Source organism: Ictidomys tridecemlineatus, chromosome 1, assembly GCF_052094955.1.
Source record: "Ictidomys tridecemlineatus isolate mIctTri1 chromosome 1, mIctTri1.hap1, whole genome shotgun sequence".
Classification (NCBI taxonomy): domain Eukaryota; kingdom Metazoa; phylum Chordata; class Mammalia; order Rodentia; family Sciuridae; genus Ictidomys; species Ictidomys tridecemlineatus.
The window spans coordinates 172,961,538-172,982,680 of record NC_135477.1 but is presented as its reverse complement, the minus strand read 5'-3'; the positions used below and the strand labels follow the sequence as shown (position 1 = coordinate 172,982,680).

Sequence of the window (21,143 nt, the reverse complement as noted above, 5' to 3'; positions counted from 1 at the left end):
AGAAACATAGTATTCTTGTGTTTATTTATCTAATATGTTAATGTAGTCTGGTGATTTATTTGTAAGAGATAAAGTCATCAGCTCTACAGTTAAATTAAAAACCAATAACATTAACTATGATCTAGACAATCAAAATGTAATTTGCTTTCCTGAACTTTTCTGTGAAATTGCTTTTCTCAATGGAATTACATCCAATCAGCCAGTCTGAGGTCTTAGACCATCTGGCGTTGTATTTCTTTGTTGAAACAAAGGCAGTTGTCTTCCAGAAATTTAACCTTTGTGCTATACTTATAAACCCCTAGTTCCTACAGGTAGTATGCAAAATCCCCACATAGGCATGCACACCTTCCCAGAACTCATAGTTCCATTTAAACAGTTGTAGAAAGATGAATAAATAAACCAAGCACAATAAGACACTTCTACCCAAATGAGTAAAGCTAACAGAAATGACAGCGAATGCTTTGGAATGTTTTGTTTGGCAGCAACTGGAGATGTCACATGGTATTGGTGGGACTGAAAAATAATGCAACATATTTGAAAATTTCCGATGGTTTCTTATAAAATTAAATATCTCTCTAACTCAGTGATAGGGAGTGATGATCTAGTGATTCTATTGCTATATTATTTACTCAAGATACACAACATTACATAATCAAAAGGGCTTTGAAAATCCCTGTCCATAGCAGCTTTAACTGTAATGGCCTTAAAATAGGAAAATAGTTAATTTTTCATCATAGAATGATGGATAAACAAAATTGACTGTATTTATAAAATGGTATAATTATATTTATGAAACAGTACACATTCAGAAATACGAAGGAAAAAAACAATATATGAAATAACATGAATGAATCTCAAAAACACTGTCATGAAAGAAGTCTTAAGAAAAAGAATATATTTGGCACATTTACATTTGCATAACATTCTAAATTAGGTAAACTCACCTGTGATGAAAAAATTCAGAGCAACGGTTGCCTCTTGGGAATTGAAAGTAGGAAACCCCTAGGAAGAGAAAAGAGGGAACTCTTGAGGGTATCAATAATGCTATTTCTTGAAATTGGTTTACCTTACATGGGTATGTGAATTTATGACAGTCATATAACAATACACTTATGATTTATGCCTTTTGTAATCAAAATTTTTACCCTTAAAAATTGGGCTGGTTTAACAGAGTGCTGGATGGAGAAGCATTTGTAATAAAACAAATAAGGTGAAATGTAAATTGTATTAATAAAGTATTATGTGTTATTAGGGAAAATTGAGATATAGTCTTCAGCAAAGAATTAAATAAAATTATTACTAAAAATTTTTCTGTGGTATTTTTTACTTTTCAAAATAAAATTCAAGTGTAATAATGCAAATTATTTTCAGTTGAAATGATAGATCAGTGATTGGAAACAATAATATCAAACCACTGGTTTAAACAATTAAAAAATAAGTAAGTAAGCTTGCTAGGAGAGAATTATAGTATTTTCAATGATTTACTAAGAGACACCATCACAAAGAAAAATTGATATCAGTGGACACCTTACCAATATTACCCCAATCACAATATAATTTATATTTTTAGCATGAGTTTGGATAAAAAAGGGAAAACAATAGTGGTTATATTGTGTTTACTTATAATTTGATTTTAATGCTATAAAACTAAAAATGAGCCTTTATTTGTATGTTCCTGTTGTGTGAGAACACCCCATTCCCCAAGTGTACAAACTTACTTTTTTATTCTGGCACAATTCTAGATATAAACTTCTTCAATTTTAGAAAGCACAAATCATAATTATTTAGCAGGCAAAGTTACAACAAGAAATGGACTTACAACAAGATTTACAACAAGAAATGGAAATTTGTGGGTGCCAGAAATAAAAAATAAACAATACTCAAAAAGCAAGACAGGAATTAAAGTAATATGCATCAGCAGGTGTATGAGAAGTATTATGCTCTCATATTTCTGGCAAGAGTCTAAATTGATGCAGTTACTTTGGAAAGAAAATATCTATAGATAAGAACAGCAAGAATGGGATGAACAGGGCCACTCAGCAATTTTTCAAACTATGTACACTGTGGATTACCCTTGATTTATCTGAGTTATGAAAAATGAATACAAACTCAGAGGATTTACAAAACCCCTGAAATTGATCCACAAACATTCTAGGGTATCTATGGACTTATGTACTAGTGACTCCTGGTGTACAATTTCATTGTTGGAAAACTAAGAATATCATATAATGCATACCCAATAGCTAGCAGAGAGCTTACAGGGACTATGAATAAGTTAGATATCTCAAAGGTACTGGTAGAGCAGGAAGTGGACCTTTCTTTGTTATCATAACCACTCTTGGAAGAATTCTGAGGGACAGACAACTGACAATAATATTAACAGTCTTGATATTGGTTTTACTTGTAAATGTGTTGATGAAAGCTAAAATGTCAATTAACACCTTCATGGAAATTCCACATATTCTATAGTATCACTTGAAAGAAATAACAGCACCGGCAAAAGAAAACATATGGTCTTATGTCATGCCTCCAAAACACCCCTCTTTCTTTCTTAGGGCATAAATGCCCATTTTCCAGGTCACTTTTTCATGGACATGAAACCTTACTGAACAATGTTGAAAGGGATAGTTTTTAACTTGCTGTAATTGGTATTTGAACCATGCAATGGATTGAAAGGTGTCCCCCCAAATAAATCTATGTCCCAAAACCCATAAATGTTACTAAATTTGGAAAAAAATTGTCTTTGAAGATGTAATAATATGAAGGGTCTTAATATGAGATTACCTTGGATTATCCAGAAGGAACAAAAATTTAGTGACAAGTAACCATTTAAGAAAACACAAGAGAGAGATGCATGGGATGAGGTTATGTGACCATGAGGTGCAATTATGCAACCCCAAAGTCAAAGAAGTTAATCTCTAGAGCCATCAGAAGCTGGTATAAGAAGGATTGTATCCTAGAGCCTTTAGAAAGAGTGTGAACTTCCTGACACCTTCATGTTGGACCTCTAGTTTTCTCAACTATGAGAGAATAAATTCATATTGTCTCAAGGCATCAAATTTCAGTTATTTAATATATTTATTTATTTTGTGGCAGCCATAGAAATCCATACTGTGTAGAAATACTTATTTTTCTAGGGATAGAAAAACTTACCCCTGAGATGCTTCATTCCATAGTCACTAATCCCATACAACTATAATCAATTTGTCTACAGTGCAAGTTATCAGTCATCACTTGAGAAGATTCTGCTCTAGAAATTACATATAAATTAATTAGATATTTTGGCATTTGATCATAATTATCAAAGGACATTTGATAATAATTATGGAGTTTCAGAACATAATTTATCATTGACTACATTTGTATCTTATCAGATTACTGAAAAAATTGGGTCTCCATTTATTCAGACCTGAACTACTGAGGGATATAAGGGAGAACTAATCCTAGTGGAAATACAGAGAATTGGAACTGTTATTTAGAAAAATCACGTCATTTCTGTAGCTCTATTTATTTTTCTACATCAAGAAATTTGCTTAGTGAGATCAGAGCTATTCTTAGTTTATGAAAAAAGCCTTCCAGGCAATTACTCCTTGATAGCCCCATATTAAGATAAAAGTAAAGAAAAACATTTACTTGAGAAGCATGACTTTCAGTTATGTCACTACTTGCATTTTCCTCCTCTCCTTGGTGACATTCATTGATCTTCCTGTTGCACTTTATCATTTACAAGAGAATAAAGCATCTGACTAATAGCCTTGTTCCTCTTCACCCCACATCCCTGAATAAATATCAGGGTTTTTTTCTACATTTCTGTGGCTCATTCTTCTAATAGCATAGCCTAAGTCCTTTGTACATCTCTATTCTAATGACCTTTGGCCTTCCCTCACTGCCAATATTTGCTCCTTACCTGGATCCATTTCACTTAATTTTCCTGGTCTATCATTTCAATATTTATTTTCCTTTGACCTGTGCTTTCATGGCAACTAGATCATACTTCCCAGACACACCTTCATGAATTGGGTCTGGTTCCATTTCATAAGAATTACTTAGGAGGTTTTAGTAAGTAACCTCCTTTCAATATCCTGAGATTCTCTGTTGATCTTGGTTGGTACCTGGGAATCTGTGGAATTTACATTTAGTTTGTGACTTCACTGTTAAGTATCCCTGTCACAATCTGAAGTCTTCACTCTTCTGCCTAGACCCTGCGATCCATCAGTTAGAGTACAGTTTTTCTAGGAGTCCACCTTCACCACCTTACATCTGCACTGATTTTTCCCCTTTTGTTATGAGATTAAAGGTGTTTTCCTTCTTCACCTATGTACTGGATGTCATTGCATCCAGGGTTCCTACAAGTCTAGATGGTTTCTGATACAACGGATTTTATTTTTCTTCATCTTTTCCTTCTCTACCGACTTCTTCGTTACAATATTGAAACCAATAATATTCTCTCCCTTAGGGACTCTGGAGCTCTTCTCTCACATCTCTCCTTCTCATCCCAACAAAGTGCCTCAAGGGATTGATCTATGAGGAGGGCTGTCTCTCGTTTTTCACCTTCTCTTTGTGCTTCAGACGACTGCAATCTGGCTTCTGCCACCTGCACTCAGCTGCAATTGCTGTAGATAAAATCATCATTGACATCTTTGCTACCAATTCAATGGAAACATCTCAGCCTTAGCTTTAGTTACACTTGTGCAGGATCTTACCTACTCACCAACTTCTCCTTAAACTGAGCTCTATTGTGGAGGAGATGAGTTACACTATGCACCCCACCCTTCTTGCCATGTTCTTTAGATCCTACAGATTGGATATTTGCCTCTGTTTTTCCTCCACGTTGCTCTTGTCATTCTAAATGCTTCCTCAGTCATCCTGTTTTATAATCTTTTAGATTATTTCCAGTCTAAGTCTTTCTCTTTGACCCCAGTTTTAGTATCCATGTATCTATTGAATGTCACAAAGGGGATGATAAGAGTACTATTAAACTTAAGGACAACAATAAACACAAACTTTGGACCAGCCTGTTTGATAGATTGGTTTCATAAATTATCTCAGTCTTATAAAATAGGTTCAAATATGCTCATTTACAGGTAAACTGAGTTTTAGAGATATCTAGTAAACTGCTCCATACATACAACTAAAATCCAGATGGGTTGGTTCCCAATCATTAACCACTTTTCCTACTGCATCTCATGGTAAATATGTAAGGGCTACTCCAGGAAAGCTCACATCCCACACGACCAAATGGATACCTCCCATCTGATTTATAATTGCAGTGATTTCCAAATATTTCACTTGCACACTAAAAAATTTGGACCTTTTCCCCTTATAGACCCTTTATCTTCTAGCTTCTTCATGACTTGAAAATACAGTACTTTCTTCCATCCCTGCTGTTCAAACAGCATTCTCCATCCTGAATCCCTGCAGCAGCTTTCTAACTGGTGTCCCTCTGTCAGGTCATGGCCTCTCCAATCCATTTTTCGCAATGCAGTCTGAGTGATTTTCTGAAGTCAAATCTGATCACATCACTTTCTGGCTTACTTAAAGCCTGTCAATGTCATTCCACTGCCTTCAGGATAAAGTCCCACTCCTTAGCAGGGCATGAAGGTCATTCATGACCTAGCATCTGTTTAGATCTACAGCTTCTTCTTTCAAAAGAACTGGCCTCATTCTAAACCCCAACAAAAGGACACTATTTGGAGATTCTTGAGCACATTATGTTTTATTTCAGCATTAGTTTTTTTTAATGTCCTATTCTCCTGCCTAATTTCACCTTCTTCCTTTGTTTAATAGATTGGCGGCATCTCATCCTTCACAATTCATCTCAAACGTAACTCCCTCTTATAGCCATCTCTCTCCCAGGATCCCCCTCTATTCTCCCAGACAGCATCATCATTAGACGGGAGAATTCATCACACTGCTTCCTAATTAGCCATTTTCTTGCCTGACCCGGTTACTGCATTTTAGGTCCCATCAAAGGTGGGCATCATGACTCTCTCTTAACTTTTTTTTTCTCCCTCCGAAAAAGGGAAGGATTCAAGTAAAAATAATTTTGAAAGTGATCATAGGAAATAATGGTGGCAGAATAAGAAAGAGAAACAGGGAAGAGAAAGCCATCACTAAGGCACACAACAATCATGTTAGCACCCTGGTAAATGGAGCCTGCTACACTGAGGAGCCTGCAAAAGAGTTAACATTTCCACATACTAACTTGTTTGAACAACTCTCCTGATTGTGTCTTCACAGTAGGTACCATCAGTTACTGGTTGAAGGAAGCTCTAAGAGAACTTTAGGGGTTGAGGGTGTTTATTAATTCCCCTGACACTGTTAGCCTTTGGTGTAGATGGCAAAATGAACTCCAGTGATCCAAAATACCCCAATAAAGAAACAGGAGAAGGCAGGTGAAAGTCAGGATATTGCTTACCAAATATGGGTGACAGACATGGGCCTTAACAGCATTTGCAGCAGACCTGAACATCATCCTAGAATAAGTACTTTTATAGTATAGGGTACCTACTAGGTATTCCAAACTTTTTAATGAATAATTGAATATTGAAAAACAAAAAAAGATAGAGGCCAGTGTCTATGACTTATTCATGCCTCTGTTCTCATGGGCCAAGCATCCTTTCTGGTGCTTGGTGCTTGCAAGATATTTTTGAATGAATGAATAATTGATCGATGTCCTCAGTAGAACAGAAGATCTCAAAAGTTCTTATAAGCTAAGAGATTCTCATGTGAGTATACACACATATGCATCCACACACACACATATTTTAAATCAATCTTTCACAGCATCCTCATCAAACGCTGGTCACTTTACTGTCTCTGCATGGACATTGTGGAGAACAAAGCACACTGATCACTCCTAACCAGTCCACATGAGGGAAGAGGAATGTTGCCACATTCACCAGGCAGGGTCATTGTGACTAATTGGAGTTTTGGTGTCCCATCACTTCAGGAACATTTAAAATCATACTGTGGGATGATGGAACATAAGTAGACTCTGCCACATGAGCTCCACTAATGATGGAAATGAAAAGACACTTCCAGTCTCCAGAGCTCTCCCTCTGTCATGTCCCATGAACACTTTCTTCATATTAAAAAAAAAAAAAGCAACTAAAAGTGGAGGTATGGGTAAGGGAGGGGCTGATTCTTCAAATAGCTCCCTGAAATGCCATCTAAAACAGGAAGGGCTTGGGGGAAGGACAAAGGGAACATGCTTTAACAACAGCAGAAAACGGAATGCACTCACCTTCTGGGTTTTAGAATACTTGACATTTAACAAAAACTACACTTTTAAAAATTTTGGTGAATTGCATATGTAGCTTTATGAGATTTTTTTGCTAGTATTGATTTTTTTAAGGTATAATTTTTTTTCTCTAAGGAAGTTCTTCCTATACTGACCATGTATAATGTATTTTTTTAAAGAGAGAGAGAGAGAGAGAGAGAGAGAGAATTTTTTAATGTTTATTTTTCAGTTTTCGGTGGACACAACATCTTTATTTTATTTGTATGTGGTGCTGAGGATCGAACCCAGCGCCCCACGCATGCCAGTTGAGCATGTTCTCCTCAGCCCAATAATGTATTTTTTAAAATCCAGAAATTCTATTATACTAATGTTCTAATTGAATAGTATTCTGCTTTTTTGAATATGAAATTAATTTGTGTTCATAACTAAGGTTTCTAGTAAACACAAAAGAAAATATTTTTTAGAGGTACTAATAATCTAAACCTCCAAACAATATGAATATTATTAGCATTTGTCTTCTGTCTACCAAGCATCTATCTAATCCATCTAATAAATTTAAAAGTTATCTTTAAGACTTTTTAAAAAAATGTTTTAAGTGGTGTACCCCAAATTTGTTTTAGTAGAACCATTGTTAGGCTCCCAAAGAAATTGTTGGTTATGATTTGCTTTGATCATAAGAGACTCTTTTGCAGCTTTTTTTTTTTTATGTGGGGGGCAAAAGTCTTGGTGACTCACCGTGGAGAACTTGGAGAACGGGGTGTGAAAGCAACTAAGCGTTAGGCACAGATAGAGGGCCTGGTCAGAGGAGGCATGTTTACAGGTACTGAGACTGTGAATACAGAAACAGCTGTCAATTTTGATCAAGTATCGAATTGCCAAAGCACATAGCATGCATGAGAGTAAATGACATGAAGGATTTCTTCATTTGTGAGAGGTAATGGTTCAAAGAAATAAAAGATACTGTGTGGATATGGAAATTTATCTAGGTATATTCTTCATAATATTTGCATTATTTAGTTTGTAAAACTGGCAGAATATTCCCCAACTACTAAAATAATATTTAAATTTTATCTATTTACCTTTCTGTCATTGAAACTGATGATCATTTAATAAAAAGCATTTTATGAAGTGAACTTGTGTAAGTCTAAGATGAATTAGTGGATCTATCAGTAATCTGAAAACTGCATTATTTTTTTTTTAATTCCCTCTCAAAGGAAGTACCAGCCCTGGGAGATTTATGTAAAATTCCATACATAGCTTATGGAATGTAAAAGAGAAAAGGTATAACTGGAGTTAGTGTGGTCCAAGCTCCTCCTGAGAAAGCTCTTGGTCTGTTACATCAATTTCCTGGGGTCAGGATGCTGGTTAGTTTTAAAAACAGAACTAGAATAAAATTGATTTGATTTTCTACAAAGTCTTTTACATTATGCCTCATGACAAAGGGTACATTTTATTTTCATGGTAGATTGATAATTTGTAGATAGATATAACACTACTCTATGTAGTCTTAAAGTTTTATTAAAATATATATAGTGAAAAGTATACTTATCAAATAATTTTTCCAGAATGACTTATTCGTGTGCCTAGAATCCAAATCAAAAAAGAAACTTTATTAGTGTCCTAGAAGCCCCTCTCTTGTTGGGAATCCTCTCTCCATCATCACCATATATATATATACAAGAATTCTCCTCACAGCCACACAATAGAATAGTTTTGATTTGTTTTTAATTTTATATAAATTTTATATTTAATTTTATGTAAATTCATTCAGGTCATCCTACTATAACAAACCCCCATAGACTGGGTGGCTTATACACAACAACAAAAATATTTCTCATGATTCTGGAGGCTGGATGTCTGAGATCAGGTTGTAGCATGGTTTGTTTCTGGTGAGGGACCTCTTCTGGCTTACAGACTGCTGGGTTTCTGTTGTCTACCTGTGTTTTAGTCAACTTGTTTGTCACTGTAATCAAAAGAGCTGACAAGAACAATTAGAGGAAGAAAACTTGGTTTGGCTCAGCGTTTCAGAAGTCTCAGTCTATGGATGGCCAACTCCATAGCTCTGGGCCAGAGACGAGGCAAAACATCATGGCAGAGGGGAGTGGAGGAAGAAGGAGTCAAGAATATGGTAACAAGGAAGGAGAGAGAACTACCCTCCCCAGGGACAAAATGTATACCCTAAAGGCAAGTCCCCAGTAACCCACCTTCTCCAGTCACATTCTACTTGCCTACAGGTCTCAACTGTTAATCCAGTCAATGGATTAATGCACTTAATAGGTTATGGCTCTCATAACCAAATCACTTAACCTCTAAACTTACTTGTATTTGCTCACTCAGAGACTTTTAAAGGACATCTCATATCTAAACCCTAACACCTCAGACAGTGGAAAGAAGCCAGAGAGCCTTTCCTACAAGGGCACTAATCTCATTGATAAGGACTGCACCCTCATGACCTATTTAATTTCAAAGATCCCACCTCCAAATACCATCGCATTAGGATGAGTGTTCAACCTGTGGATATAGTAGGAACAAAAATATACAGTTTATTGGAAGAATAATGTTCTCTCTTGAGTTTGGTATGTTGTTCTACATACACTAGGACTTTAACATCAATTTCCAATACATTCATATTGTTACTTGTAGTTCATCAAGTTGTTGTAGATTGGTATGCTATTTATTGTTAGACTATGTCATAGTTTGCTTTTTTTTAATCCATTCCACATTTGATTTGCATTGGAGGAGTTTCATGCTTTGAATTATTAAAAAACAAACAAAAAACCAAGTGTTTGAATAGAGTATTCTTATAAGCATTTGAGTGTGTTCTGTATGAGTGTGGACATTTCCATACTTTGAAGAGAAGAACTGATATGTCATTAGGTGTGTGCAGTTTATTTTAATAGGTTCTTCCAACAGATTTTTTAAATTTTATTGTAAAATTTATATTTCTACAACAGACTGAGACTTGTTGTTGTTTCATATCCTTGCAAGTGCTTCAAATTTTCTCTTAAGCTAGTTTCAATGGTTGTATAGTGACATTGACTTTTATTTGCACTCTCATGATCACTCAATATATGAGTTGGGCGTCTTCATTTGGAAATGAGCTTTCACTCTTTGCACATTTTTTATGCAGTTGTCTTTTTCTTATTGAATTGTAGAAATTCTTTAGGCAAATTTAATGAATCCTTTGTTAAATACAAGTATTGCAGATAACTCCTAAACACCCTTGGATTGCTTTCTTAAATGTGTAAATTAAAGAATGAAATAATTAAAGAACTTTTGAATAAAAAGTTTGTAAATAAAAGTAGTTTTTAATTTTAATATAATCCAGTTCATCACTTGCTCACATTATCTTTAGTATTTGTTATGTTGACTAAGAAATCTTTTTCTCCTTCTTGTGCATTTTATATTTTAAATTTTTTTATATTTTTGTTTTGTTCTTTTTATTGAATCATATAAAGACATACACAAGGGAAATTTATTTGGAGAAAAGTGGAATAATCTTGTCATTTGTCATAAAGTATTAATTTCTATGAAGTAAAACTTACTGGGAAAATGTATATGAAATGTAGAGGGCTGGGGATGTAGATCAAGCGGTAACGCTCTCGCCTGGCATGCGCAGGCCCTGGGTTCGATCCTCAGCACCACATAAAAATAAAATAAAGTTGTTGTGTTCACCTAAAACTATAAAGTAAATATTTAAAAATTCTCTCTCTTTCTCTCTGTCTCTCTCTTTAAAAAATTGTAGAGATGGAGGTTCCTTGTATATAAATTTTGGTAGTTCTCATTGTTACTAAAGCAGACAATTATTGAGCACAAGTTGTAAGCAGCCTACTATGATAACACTTTGACATAAACAAAAGAACATTTGGAAAATTTTGAAAGGTATTTTTTATTACAGAAGCCAATATAAATATAGGTGCTCAAATTACTGCTAGTAGTAATATGAAGGTTCATGTGCATTTTGCTAAAAAAAATTAAAGCCCAAATGTAATGAAATTGTTACATTACAGCTAAATGACTGTTCATAGTATGAAGCAATGACCAGAGGAGAGCCAATAGCCACCTTCCTTGTCCATTGTGCTCTTCATTCTCGTACTGGCTCTAGCTTGCTTTTGGTCTTTCTCTTACTCTCACCTCTGAGTCATAAAGGTGATAGATTTCATATAATTTATTAAAAGTTTATAAAATGGTCAAAAAAGTTATTGAAGGATGAAGTCATACAAAATGATAATTAGAAAACCATCTCTTTATTTTCCCACCTCTGATTAGTTGTGAGAATTATATGCGTGCAAAACAAGAAGCTCTCAAAGTGGGTTTTGTTGAGGACTTGAAGAAGTCAATTAAAACAATCATGAATGATTGCCAACTTATCAACAAAGAAAGCACTTTGAGTTTTGCCTCCTTTTGGACAGATTGTACCTTACAAAATCCCATTTAAGGAAAGATTTTTTTTTTGTTTCTCCCCAAAACTAATTGAATCTACTGGCTGTCATTGATGGATAGTTGGTGAATAAACCTCATTAAGTTTTTTGAAATTTCATTGTTTTTCAGCTTTGATGACATTGTTAGATTAATGAAAATGTTTAATTCTGATTTTTTCATCAAGTTAGTGTGTTTTTCTGGTGGAGGAATTGTGAAGGTGTGTCTTTGGAAGATTTTGGTAATATATATATATATATATATATATATATATATATATATATATATACATATACATACACACACTTTAATTTCTCTTTCAAAAATCAAAAAATACCATGGGTATTTTATTTTATTTTTTATGGTGGAGATTGATCCCAGGGTTTAATTGGTACTAATCAAGTACTCAGCTACTGATCTGAACCCCAAGCCTCATAATGTATATTTTAAATGAAAATTTTATGAATTTTATGACATCAGTTTAACAGATTTTATTTTGAAAACTTCATTCCTCACATTCCTATTATGAATCAGGCACTTTGACAGGCAATAATTCAGTGGTAACATGTATAGCCCCACTTTAAGGAGCTTATAGCTTTATAAGAAAGTTTTGATAAGACATGAATTTTGCAAATGCATAGGTATGCCTGGTGCATGCATTTTTACAGTAGGACACACAGGTTCCAGTTATCCAGTCTGAAAATGTTAATGGAAAACACAGACCAAACCAGTTTGTTTGCCAAGTGGTTAAACTGTTTTCACTTCAGGTTATGTTGTGCCAATTAAGTTTTAATTGTCCTTATAGTCATTGTGTTTACAGAAATAGAACTGTAGCTCTGCTATTTTTAGTCTTAACCCAGTATAGAATTGTACCCTTGGGCACCCAGTGACTCAGAAGCTCTGTCTCTTTTTCGTTTTGCAATAGCAGAGGGAAAATATGGGCTCAGAAGCTCCCCATATTCCTGAAGCAGCTCCAGGCTGCTTGGGCCTCTAAATCAGTGACTACCTGGGCACTCTTGCTGTGGGACAAACCAAAGGGCCATGACTATTAACCCACATTTACTCCCAGAATGTAACTCCATAAAGGGCTTATAAAGCCAGTTGGAAAGATTTTCATATGGAATATATTACCCATCATAAAATATATGAGACTGTAATATTCTTAAAGTTACCTTTTTCCCTCATGGGGATAAACTTAGATTTCTCCTTTTTCTTCAGAATTCCTAATGACCAATCTGCAAATAAATAAACTTTCTTTTGTACTACATGTACAAATGTGTGGAGAATTTTGCTAGTACATTTCCATTAATTTCTCTAGCTCCATTGTTCATTCCTCTTTATCATCTGTGCCCCACCAGAGAGTGACCCCTCTGGCCCATATTATTTGGGTTTCCTTGCCCTTTAGTTTCCTTTTGGCTAGAACAATTTGGTATTTGTCATGTAGAAGAAGAAAGAGTTCTGGGTGCTTATTCCTCCCTTAATCCCAGGAGCTTATTCTGGGTGTTTATTCCTCCCTGATCAACAACTATTATTTTTACTGCTTTCTCTAAAGTACTGTAGCTCATCCTTTCTCTTGTGTTTATATGATTAGGGTGATGTGCTAGGTAGAATGATGCCCCCCCCAAAGATGTCCATAAACTAATCCATGTGAATGGTAAACAACTTATGTAGTAAGAGGAACATTGCAGATATGAATTAGGAATCTGGAGATGAGGAGATTATCCTGGATTATACAGTCTCAATGTAATTACAAGAGCCCACATAAGTGGGAGGCAGGAGGTCAGAGCTAGAAATGTGAAAGAGGAAACATTTGAGTGATGCAGTCGCTTGCTTTGAATTTGGAAGGAAGGTTTTAGCTGAGGAATACAGAGACCTATAGGACGTGGAAAAAAACAAAAACAAAAGAAAGCTCTGGGGGAAAAATTGCAGCCCTGCCTGCATCTTGACTGTATCCAGTGAGACTTTCAACCTTCAGATATGATAATTTGTATTGGTCTAAGGCAAAATACTAATGAAAATTTAGTACAGTAGCCATAAAGAAATTAGCTTAGGTGACGATGGCTTTCCAGTATTGGTAGGCACATAATACTGTACCATCCTTTTACTGGTGGACCTTAACCTGACCTACATTGTCATGAGTAATCCCTTCATTCATTGTTCTTCAATATCTTCTGGAATGTACCACCTGATTTCTGCCAGAATTCTAATATGCATATGCATTTTGGTATGGCAAAGACTATATTTAGGGATGAATCTGTGGTAGCTATAGTTTCTGACAAAGACATTTACTGTAGCATTATTTATAACAACAAAAATAAGAAATAAAGCAGATTTTTAGAAGCTAAAGACTGGTTACCTATATTATGGTAGAGCTGTATAATATAATAATAGACTTCTGGAAAATGTTTATGCTACATAGATTCATACAATTTGTGTAAAAATTAATCTACAAATAAGATATGTCCATATCCATATGCATATTTGACTACATCTACCTATTTTATCTATCTGTTTAATATGTAGAGAAGAAAAAATGTTATATGATAGTTTTAGTGCTTAACTTTTGCTGATGGATTGACTAATATTTCTTCCTTGTATTTTTTTTACATTTTATAAGTTTCCCACAAGTTTTTCATAGTAGTCATAAAGGAAACATTAAGAAAGTGATAGGACCTCTCCAAATAGGGCAGAATGTTTTGCATTATATAAGAAACACTTTTCTGGTTTCACTTATGGTTAATATAGTACTTTCTTCTACCTAAAGCTATTATGTACAGCCCCATTATAGTTACATGTATTTATTTTTGTATTTTATCATATCACAAACACTTTAAAGCAAAGAAGGCTTGAAATTGTTCTCTTTCTGCATCCACAGTGCCATATTTGGAGCCCGTGGTATGTTTACTGAAAGCTTTCTCTTGAATTAAATTTATAGGTGCTTAATCAAAATTTCTTTGATAAAAGACTTAACTCCAGACCCGTAATATGTACAAGTAACAGAAAAAAAAATTGTGGGGCACATTTATTCAGCAGAGAGGCAGAAGATAAACAGCCTGATTTAAAATGCAAATGGGTAGTGAATTATTTATATCATATTCTTGTCACAGCATTGTTCATTTAAAATTTGTTTACTAAGAGGATTGTACAAATGTTAAATACTCAGATGAGGTAAACATTAGGACTAGGCCACTCAAAAATCACATCAAATATTGAAAAAGAAAAAAAATGCATATTGTAATTCAGTAAAACCAGGTAGAATGTTGAGTCTGTTAGTAGGAAAAGAGACACTAGGAATAGGACACGTTTTTACAGAAGAACTTCTAGGTTGTCCCCTTTCTCCTACACATTTGACTCCAATCCACAATGACAAAGCATTAGAGATAGCAGTTTTTTTGCATAATCCCTAAAGATGACATCATTTGGTTAATTTAATTAGACCTTCATCACAGACAAATGTTGTTGCAACTAACAGAATAATATTGAGACCAAAAAAAAAGGATGAGAGCCATGCAATAAATCTACACTCAGCCAAAAATGAGGCATTGAATTAGACAGCAGGTAAAACCTAGGTGAAAACTATGTGTCTACATATCTAGAAAGTGAGAAATGGGTGTTTAAATCAAATATAGGAAATCACAAGGGGCCAAGAAATTGGCAGGTAGAGAACGGTTAGAGTAGCTTTTCTAAAGAATTATTTTATTCTTCGGAGAGTTTCAAAGGACTTCAGGAATCTACAACACTGTTGCTGAAGCACGGATAATTAACTCCCTATATATCTGAGTTTTAGAAGTGAAATTCTTTGGGGTTATTTGAGCCTTAAAAATCACTAATCTGGGGGCTGGGTTTGTGGCTTAGTGGTAGAGCACTTGCCTAGTATGTGTGAGGCTCTGGGTTTGATCCTCAGCACCACATAAAAATAAATAAGATAAAGGTATGTGTCCATCTACAACTAAAAAAAAAAATCAATCAATAAAAATAAAACCTAATGTGATGTGGAACATTTTTTTCAACAATTATTGAAAACTTACAGTTTAAAATAGAGTTGCAAGGCAAATCTTCCTTTAAAAATGAAATGCCATGAGGCAGGGTCACCTTAAGGCACATCTGTGACCACTGCTTCATTCTTTCAGTGGGGTTGATTTGTTGGAGGAAGAAGGAACTGGGCATTGGTGAGTGGACAATATTGGAAGAAGGGAGAGAGGATTTGACTATTTGTTGATTGTTACTTTATGGGGTGTCGTTGTTACACCCAATTTATAGTTGGGAAAACAGAGATTCCTAAAGGGTGAGTTTGGGACTTTGTCAGACATCAAACTCCCTATTCTTAACTGCATCAAAAATCTCAAGGCGAGAGCCTGACCTTTACTAACTTCATCACATTTCCACATTCCTTCTTCATTGTATGCTCCAAATCCACCTTAAATCTTCTGAAGGCAACAGAATCACCATGTAAAACATCATCCCATAGCTCACAATTAGAAAGGAAGTTAGGGAAATGAAACTAGAAAGGTCACAATCTTTAAGAAAAACAGTCCAACCAGACGAATGAGATGCTACCAGGATTAGAATTCGGGATTTTTATTGTAAAAGTCCACATTAGGCAATTCCTTTTGTGAAAAGGCTTTCAATTACAGCGACAGGGTGCAGCTGATAATTAAGAATTAGATTATATATACTATATATCCATGTTGCCAATACTATGCACACATTGGAAAGCTAGCTTTTTTTAGTGTCCCCATTACAGAACACATTTCAAGTTGACAATAATAACATGTTTCTCACCATTGAAATTTGCCAACAACTCTCCCAAAGAGTCAACATTTAGTATCTTGACGGTTTAAAACAAGAAAATAATTCATTCTATTTACATTTGTTTGAGGTTAAATATGAGAGCACTGATATATTAAACATTGCAAAATTGGCAGCTAAATGTATTTCAAGATTCATCCAGATGACTTTACATGGTTTTATATTCACAAAGTCTCTCTCTTCTTTCTACTTTTTTTTTCAGATTATCTATAAAGTTACACTAGCTATTATTAAACTCTGACTTAGAGTAATGATTGCATAAAGAAGAACCAACAAAGGGTACTATTTTAGAAAAATAAGGACTCAGGTAAGTATATAAATATAAGACTCAATTCATTACATTTGACGTCTGGGACAATCACTTCATTTCATTACAATATAGTCTCATGGGGCCACAATCATAGGCTCAATGACCTCCATGTGGGCCATTCGTCTTTTCATTTGGTTTTTAGTTTAATCTCTGTATACTTTTTTCACAGAGCATAGAATACTACATTCTGAATGACAGTCAGGTATGAATCTTGCTTTTGCCTTGCGTAAATTTGCAAATAGAATTTTCAAGGGATCAGAATTGACTCACACCCAAACCTGGAAAAAAAAATATTATAAACTCTATGCCCTCTTAGTCATTTCTGTACACAAATATAGAACATAGATACTATTTTAAAAGGAGTGCAGACTTTACCTGAAACAAATTTTTGAAGATGAACATAATAACCAAAGATCTTTGGATCCTCTGTGGTTATGTCTACAAAATCAAGCATCACTTGACAGTGCCAACATGAATGGATGAATCACTCATTCCGGGGCAGCACGGAGAGATTCACCAGAAGTTTATGAAGGCAACTCATCGCAAATCATATTTATTGAGCACTGACTGTATGTCAAATATTATGCAAGGTACTGAGGACCCAAAGAAGAAATGACAAGGATTCTGCCCACAAGGCACTAACAGTCACTAGAAGCAGATCTTGAGATGGAGAGTAAGTCTGCTATGATCTAGCATCCTAACTGGAAGAAAAAATAGCGGCAAGCACATATGATTACTTTATAGCTTACTTGTGAAATTGGGCATATTTAGAGTTGGCAAATGTCAATTATTCAGCCTGTATTTTACTCAAAGTGTTTTTTAATATGCCATACAAGAAATAAAAATAAACTGAGTCTTCATGCATGAGGGAGAAGGCAATGGAAATTCCTCCCTCCAATTGTAAACCCAAATCCTTATAATTACATTCATGATTCTCTTATAACTCAAAGACACAAAATAAAGGACAATACTTTATGAAGATAACTTCAATCCATTTATTTTGGCTCTAAAGAGATGCATGCATTAAACTTGAAGCATTCTACATTATTGAAATATTTACATCATTGTACATGTGATGTGGAGGAAATTTTCTTCCTATCATGGAATGAAGGAATAAGAGATTTCTAGTCTAGGCTTGTGATTATTCTCAAATGAGGGAGTTCATTGTGTTCATTATATCCAAATTTACCACAACTTGCCCCCGAATGAACTTAGGATACAGTTTTGGACCTTGGTATCTAACTGTTTTATGAATCAAGTAAGGACTCTGGTCAATATAAACAGGAAGAGCTTTCACTATTTCAGTTGCTATAGATGAAAAATACCTTGCTTGTTTTCCATTCTTGCTCTAATTTTCCTTTGCCTTGCAGGTATGAAACACAGCAAACATTAAAGTTCAAATTATACTAACCAAAGGAGAGTTGGGCACAAACGATATGACATTGTACGATTTACCAGGTTAGGACATAGAAACAAATTCAGGTCATTATCAACCACACAGGGGATTTTTGAAGTGGACTTACAAGGGACATCTTATTTCCATGAGATTCAGTGAATAAGATCCAGATCAATAAAACCCATACCTCCTCACAGGTAAAGATAAGAGACCCAATACACCAGATTGAACAAGCAGAAAGCCGTAGGGAAGAAGATGCGAGCATAGGAGTCCATCTTGGCGATGCGGATATGTATTCTCCCATGTCTCCAGGCCCCTGTGCGACAATCTTCAAAGCAGCAGAAGAAGCTGGCACAGTCCTTGCCATCCAGACACTCGTACCCATACTCTTCATCCCTCTCTTGAAGGTGAGTGGCATTGTTCATTTGAATGGTGGCTGACCTTGGGCGGATATCAATGGTAGGGGCCTGAGACAAGGGTAGGGAAGGAGAAGAATCCAAATTAGTTACACTTGAGAAATCCTGGATGATTTTTCCATAATGTCACCAATGTGATGATGAATCTGAAAATGGGTACTCAGGAAATTGCTATGACATCATGATCTACAATGGTAAAATTGAACTTAGAGAACACATTTGCATATTTCAAATTTTGAGCTTAAGCAGTGCAGCTGAAAATAATATCACCAAGCTAATAGCTAGAGCAAGAATATTGAACACCAAAAGAACTCAAATTTGAAGATCTAAATCAAACTACATGGAATCTTATTCTATTAATTATTAGATATGAGGTTGGTTACATGAAGGCTAATGGTATTGCATGTGAGTGAAACAGAGAAATAAAAATGCATCTATTTTGAAATCAAATTTTAGGTCATGCTTACTTATAAGGCAAATAGGAAATTGTTACACAGAGCAAGTATATTAAATGATGTTAATAGAAAATGCTAATATATATGTAAAAATAGATGTTTCCTGATTTTATGCCACAGAGGGATAGTTTATGTTTTTAGAGAACTTTGTGTGACATTCACCAGTTAGAAGCTTAAAATTATCAGCAATGTTGACCTACATCTGAATGAAAATTAAAAAAAAAAAAAGATGTAACTGCCTGTTGAACGTTTAAGCATATGAGGAGGAACTAGTGCCAAATGGCTACATGCTAATCTAACCTTTGTTGCAAGACCAATAATAAATTTGCTAAAGGACAAAAGGACTTATTTAATGCTAATTTGACTGACTTAGCTTTAGGATAATATCAACACAAATTCTAATGTGTCTAAATCAGATATTAGAGTTGAATAGAAATCTCATTGCAGTATTTCTCAGAGCCAACAGCCCTGATAATTAACTACCCTAGAAAGAAAATATGGATATTTAAACTCAGCCTTTTAAAGGCAGTATTCTTAAAAAAAAATCAAAAGTGGAGTTAAGGAAAACACAGATTATATATTAAAAAAAAACACAATATTTTAGTTTCCATTCTTAAAACTAAGGTTTATAGAGTTAAACTTTACTTTTAAAAGAGTCTGTATGTGGTAAAATTAGCCAGTAGATTTGGATCCCATGTTCATTCAAGGAAAGAGGATCAGACTTGGTTTTGATGTGTAAAAAGACCTTCTTTACCTATGACATCTCTCATAGGCCTGATAGCTTTTGAGCTTGATATAAGATCAAAACCTATGAGAATTAGTGAATAGTTGTAGAATCAACTCTAGAAATCTACAGATATTTCTGTTATTTCTAGTAAAATGCTTAGATTTCTCCTTATAAAAACATAAATAAAACACCATGGAAGCGTTAATAGTTAAATTTAGCAGTGGCATGCAGTGAATTTCCATTCCAAAAGCATTATACCTTGAAGGAAAACATCCGAAGAAGCTTTGGGTTTGTAGACAGAAAAGAGAATAGCATTTTTTTTTTAATTAAAAGAAGGAAAGGGGAAAAGAAAAAAAGAGAGAGAGACAAAATAAGATAAATTAAAAATACATTTTGAAAACATAGTAAGTAAAAATGAACTGAAATTATAAACACAGAAGGAATCTTCTGAGCTTGGGATAAAGTATATGCCTAAAGTTGGAACACAGAATTTTGTGATATTAGTGAAATTTTCAGTAAGTTAATCCAGTTATCTGACTGCAAATTCCAGTATTGTTCAGCTGTGAGGAAACTTCCTGTTATCTGGTTTCCCCATATGGTAATACTATGGATTTATCTTCTCACTATCACCAAGGAGACCTGATGTTAGAGTTAGTGAGTCCTGATACAATGAGCCAAGGGTATATTAAACAGGAGGGTGAAATTTCGGCTGCTCACTCACCATGTAGGCTTTTACTAGCTTTGGTAAATTAACAAATTGGCTTAAAAGGAAAAAAATGAATAAAATTACCTGTTTGTTTTCACTTTCTCGGGTTTTTAAATCCCCTGTCCTTTCTACTGTCTTTTTTTCTTCTGTTATTTCCAAGACCCTGGTTAAAGGAATCCATCTGTGTCTAACTCAGCAACAAAATCCACTCTGAGGTGACACAGCTGATAGAGAAGGCCAAAGGACTTCTAAAGGGCTCTTCAGAATTCATGTGAGAGCCAGCCCTCCCATCCTTGTGACTCTGGCAGGTAATAATTCTGAGCGTCAATGGGGGACATCCTCTTGGGGGACAATGAAATGGAAAGTGAAGTAGAGAGAACAAACAAAAACCAAAAAAAAAAAGAAAAAACCATAACACAACAAGGAAATTAAAACCAGGAGAGGAAATAAAAAGTAAAAGTAGAGAGAAGCAAAACAGCTAGCTAGGGAAGGAAAGATTGCATAAAGCATAATAACATTTTGAAAATTAAAATAAGCATTTCCTCTTTGCTAATCATCTAGAATAATGTTGCTTCTTTCTTTACCTGCTACGCAGTCTCATGGTCAAGTAAACATGAGCCAGTTGCAAAAATCTACCTGAGTTTTGGAGATGCATCAAGCTA

At 34.8% G+C, this 21,143-nt stretch overlaps 1 protein-coding gene across 2 annotated transcripts in view; it reads right to left on the bottom strand.

The window, feature by feature from the left end:
• Positions 1-16,224: 16,224 nt before the first annotated feature.
• The window catches only part of Gabrg2 (gamma-aminobutyric acid type A receptor subunit gamma2), an 87,935-nt gene continuing 83,016 nt past the window's right edge, over positions 16,225-21,143 (bottom strand). The window contains exons 9-10 of one of the 2 annotated variants that reach the window (XM_078052074.1): positions 20,034-20,057; positions 16,225-18,644 (exon numbers count right to left, since the gene is read on the bottom strand). In XM_078052074.1, coding sequence (XP_077908200.1) covers positions 18,369-18,644; positions 20,034-20,057 — 300 coding nt within the window. In that variant the 3' untranslated portion in view covers positions 16,225-18,368. The remainder of the gene's footprint in view (positions 18,645-20,033; positions 20,058-21,143) is intronic. The other variant, XM_078052077.1, reaches the window with a different exon arrangement.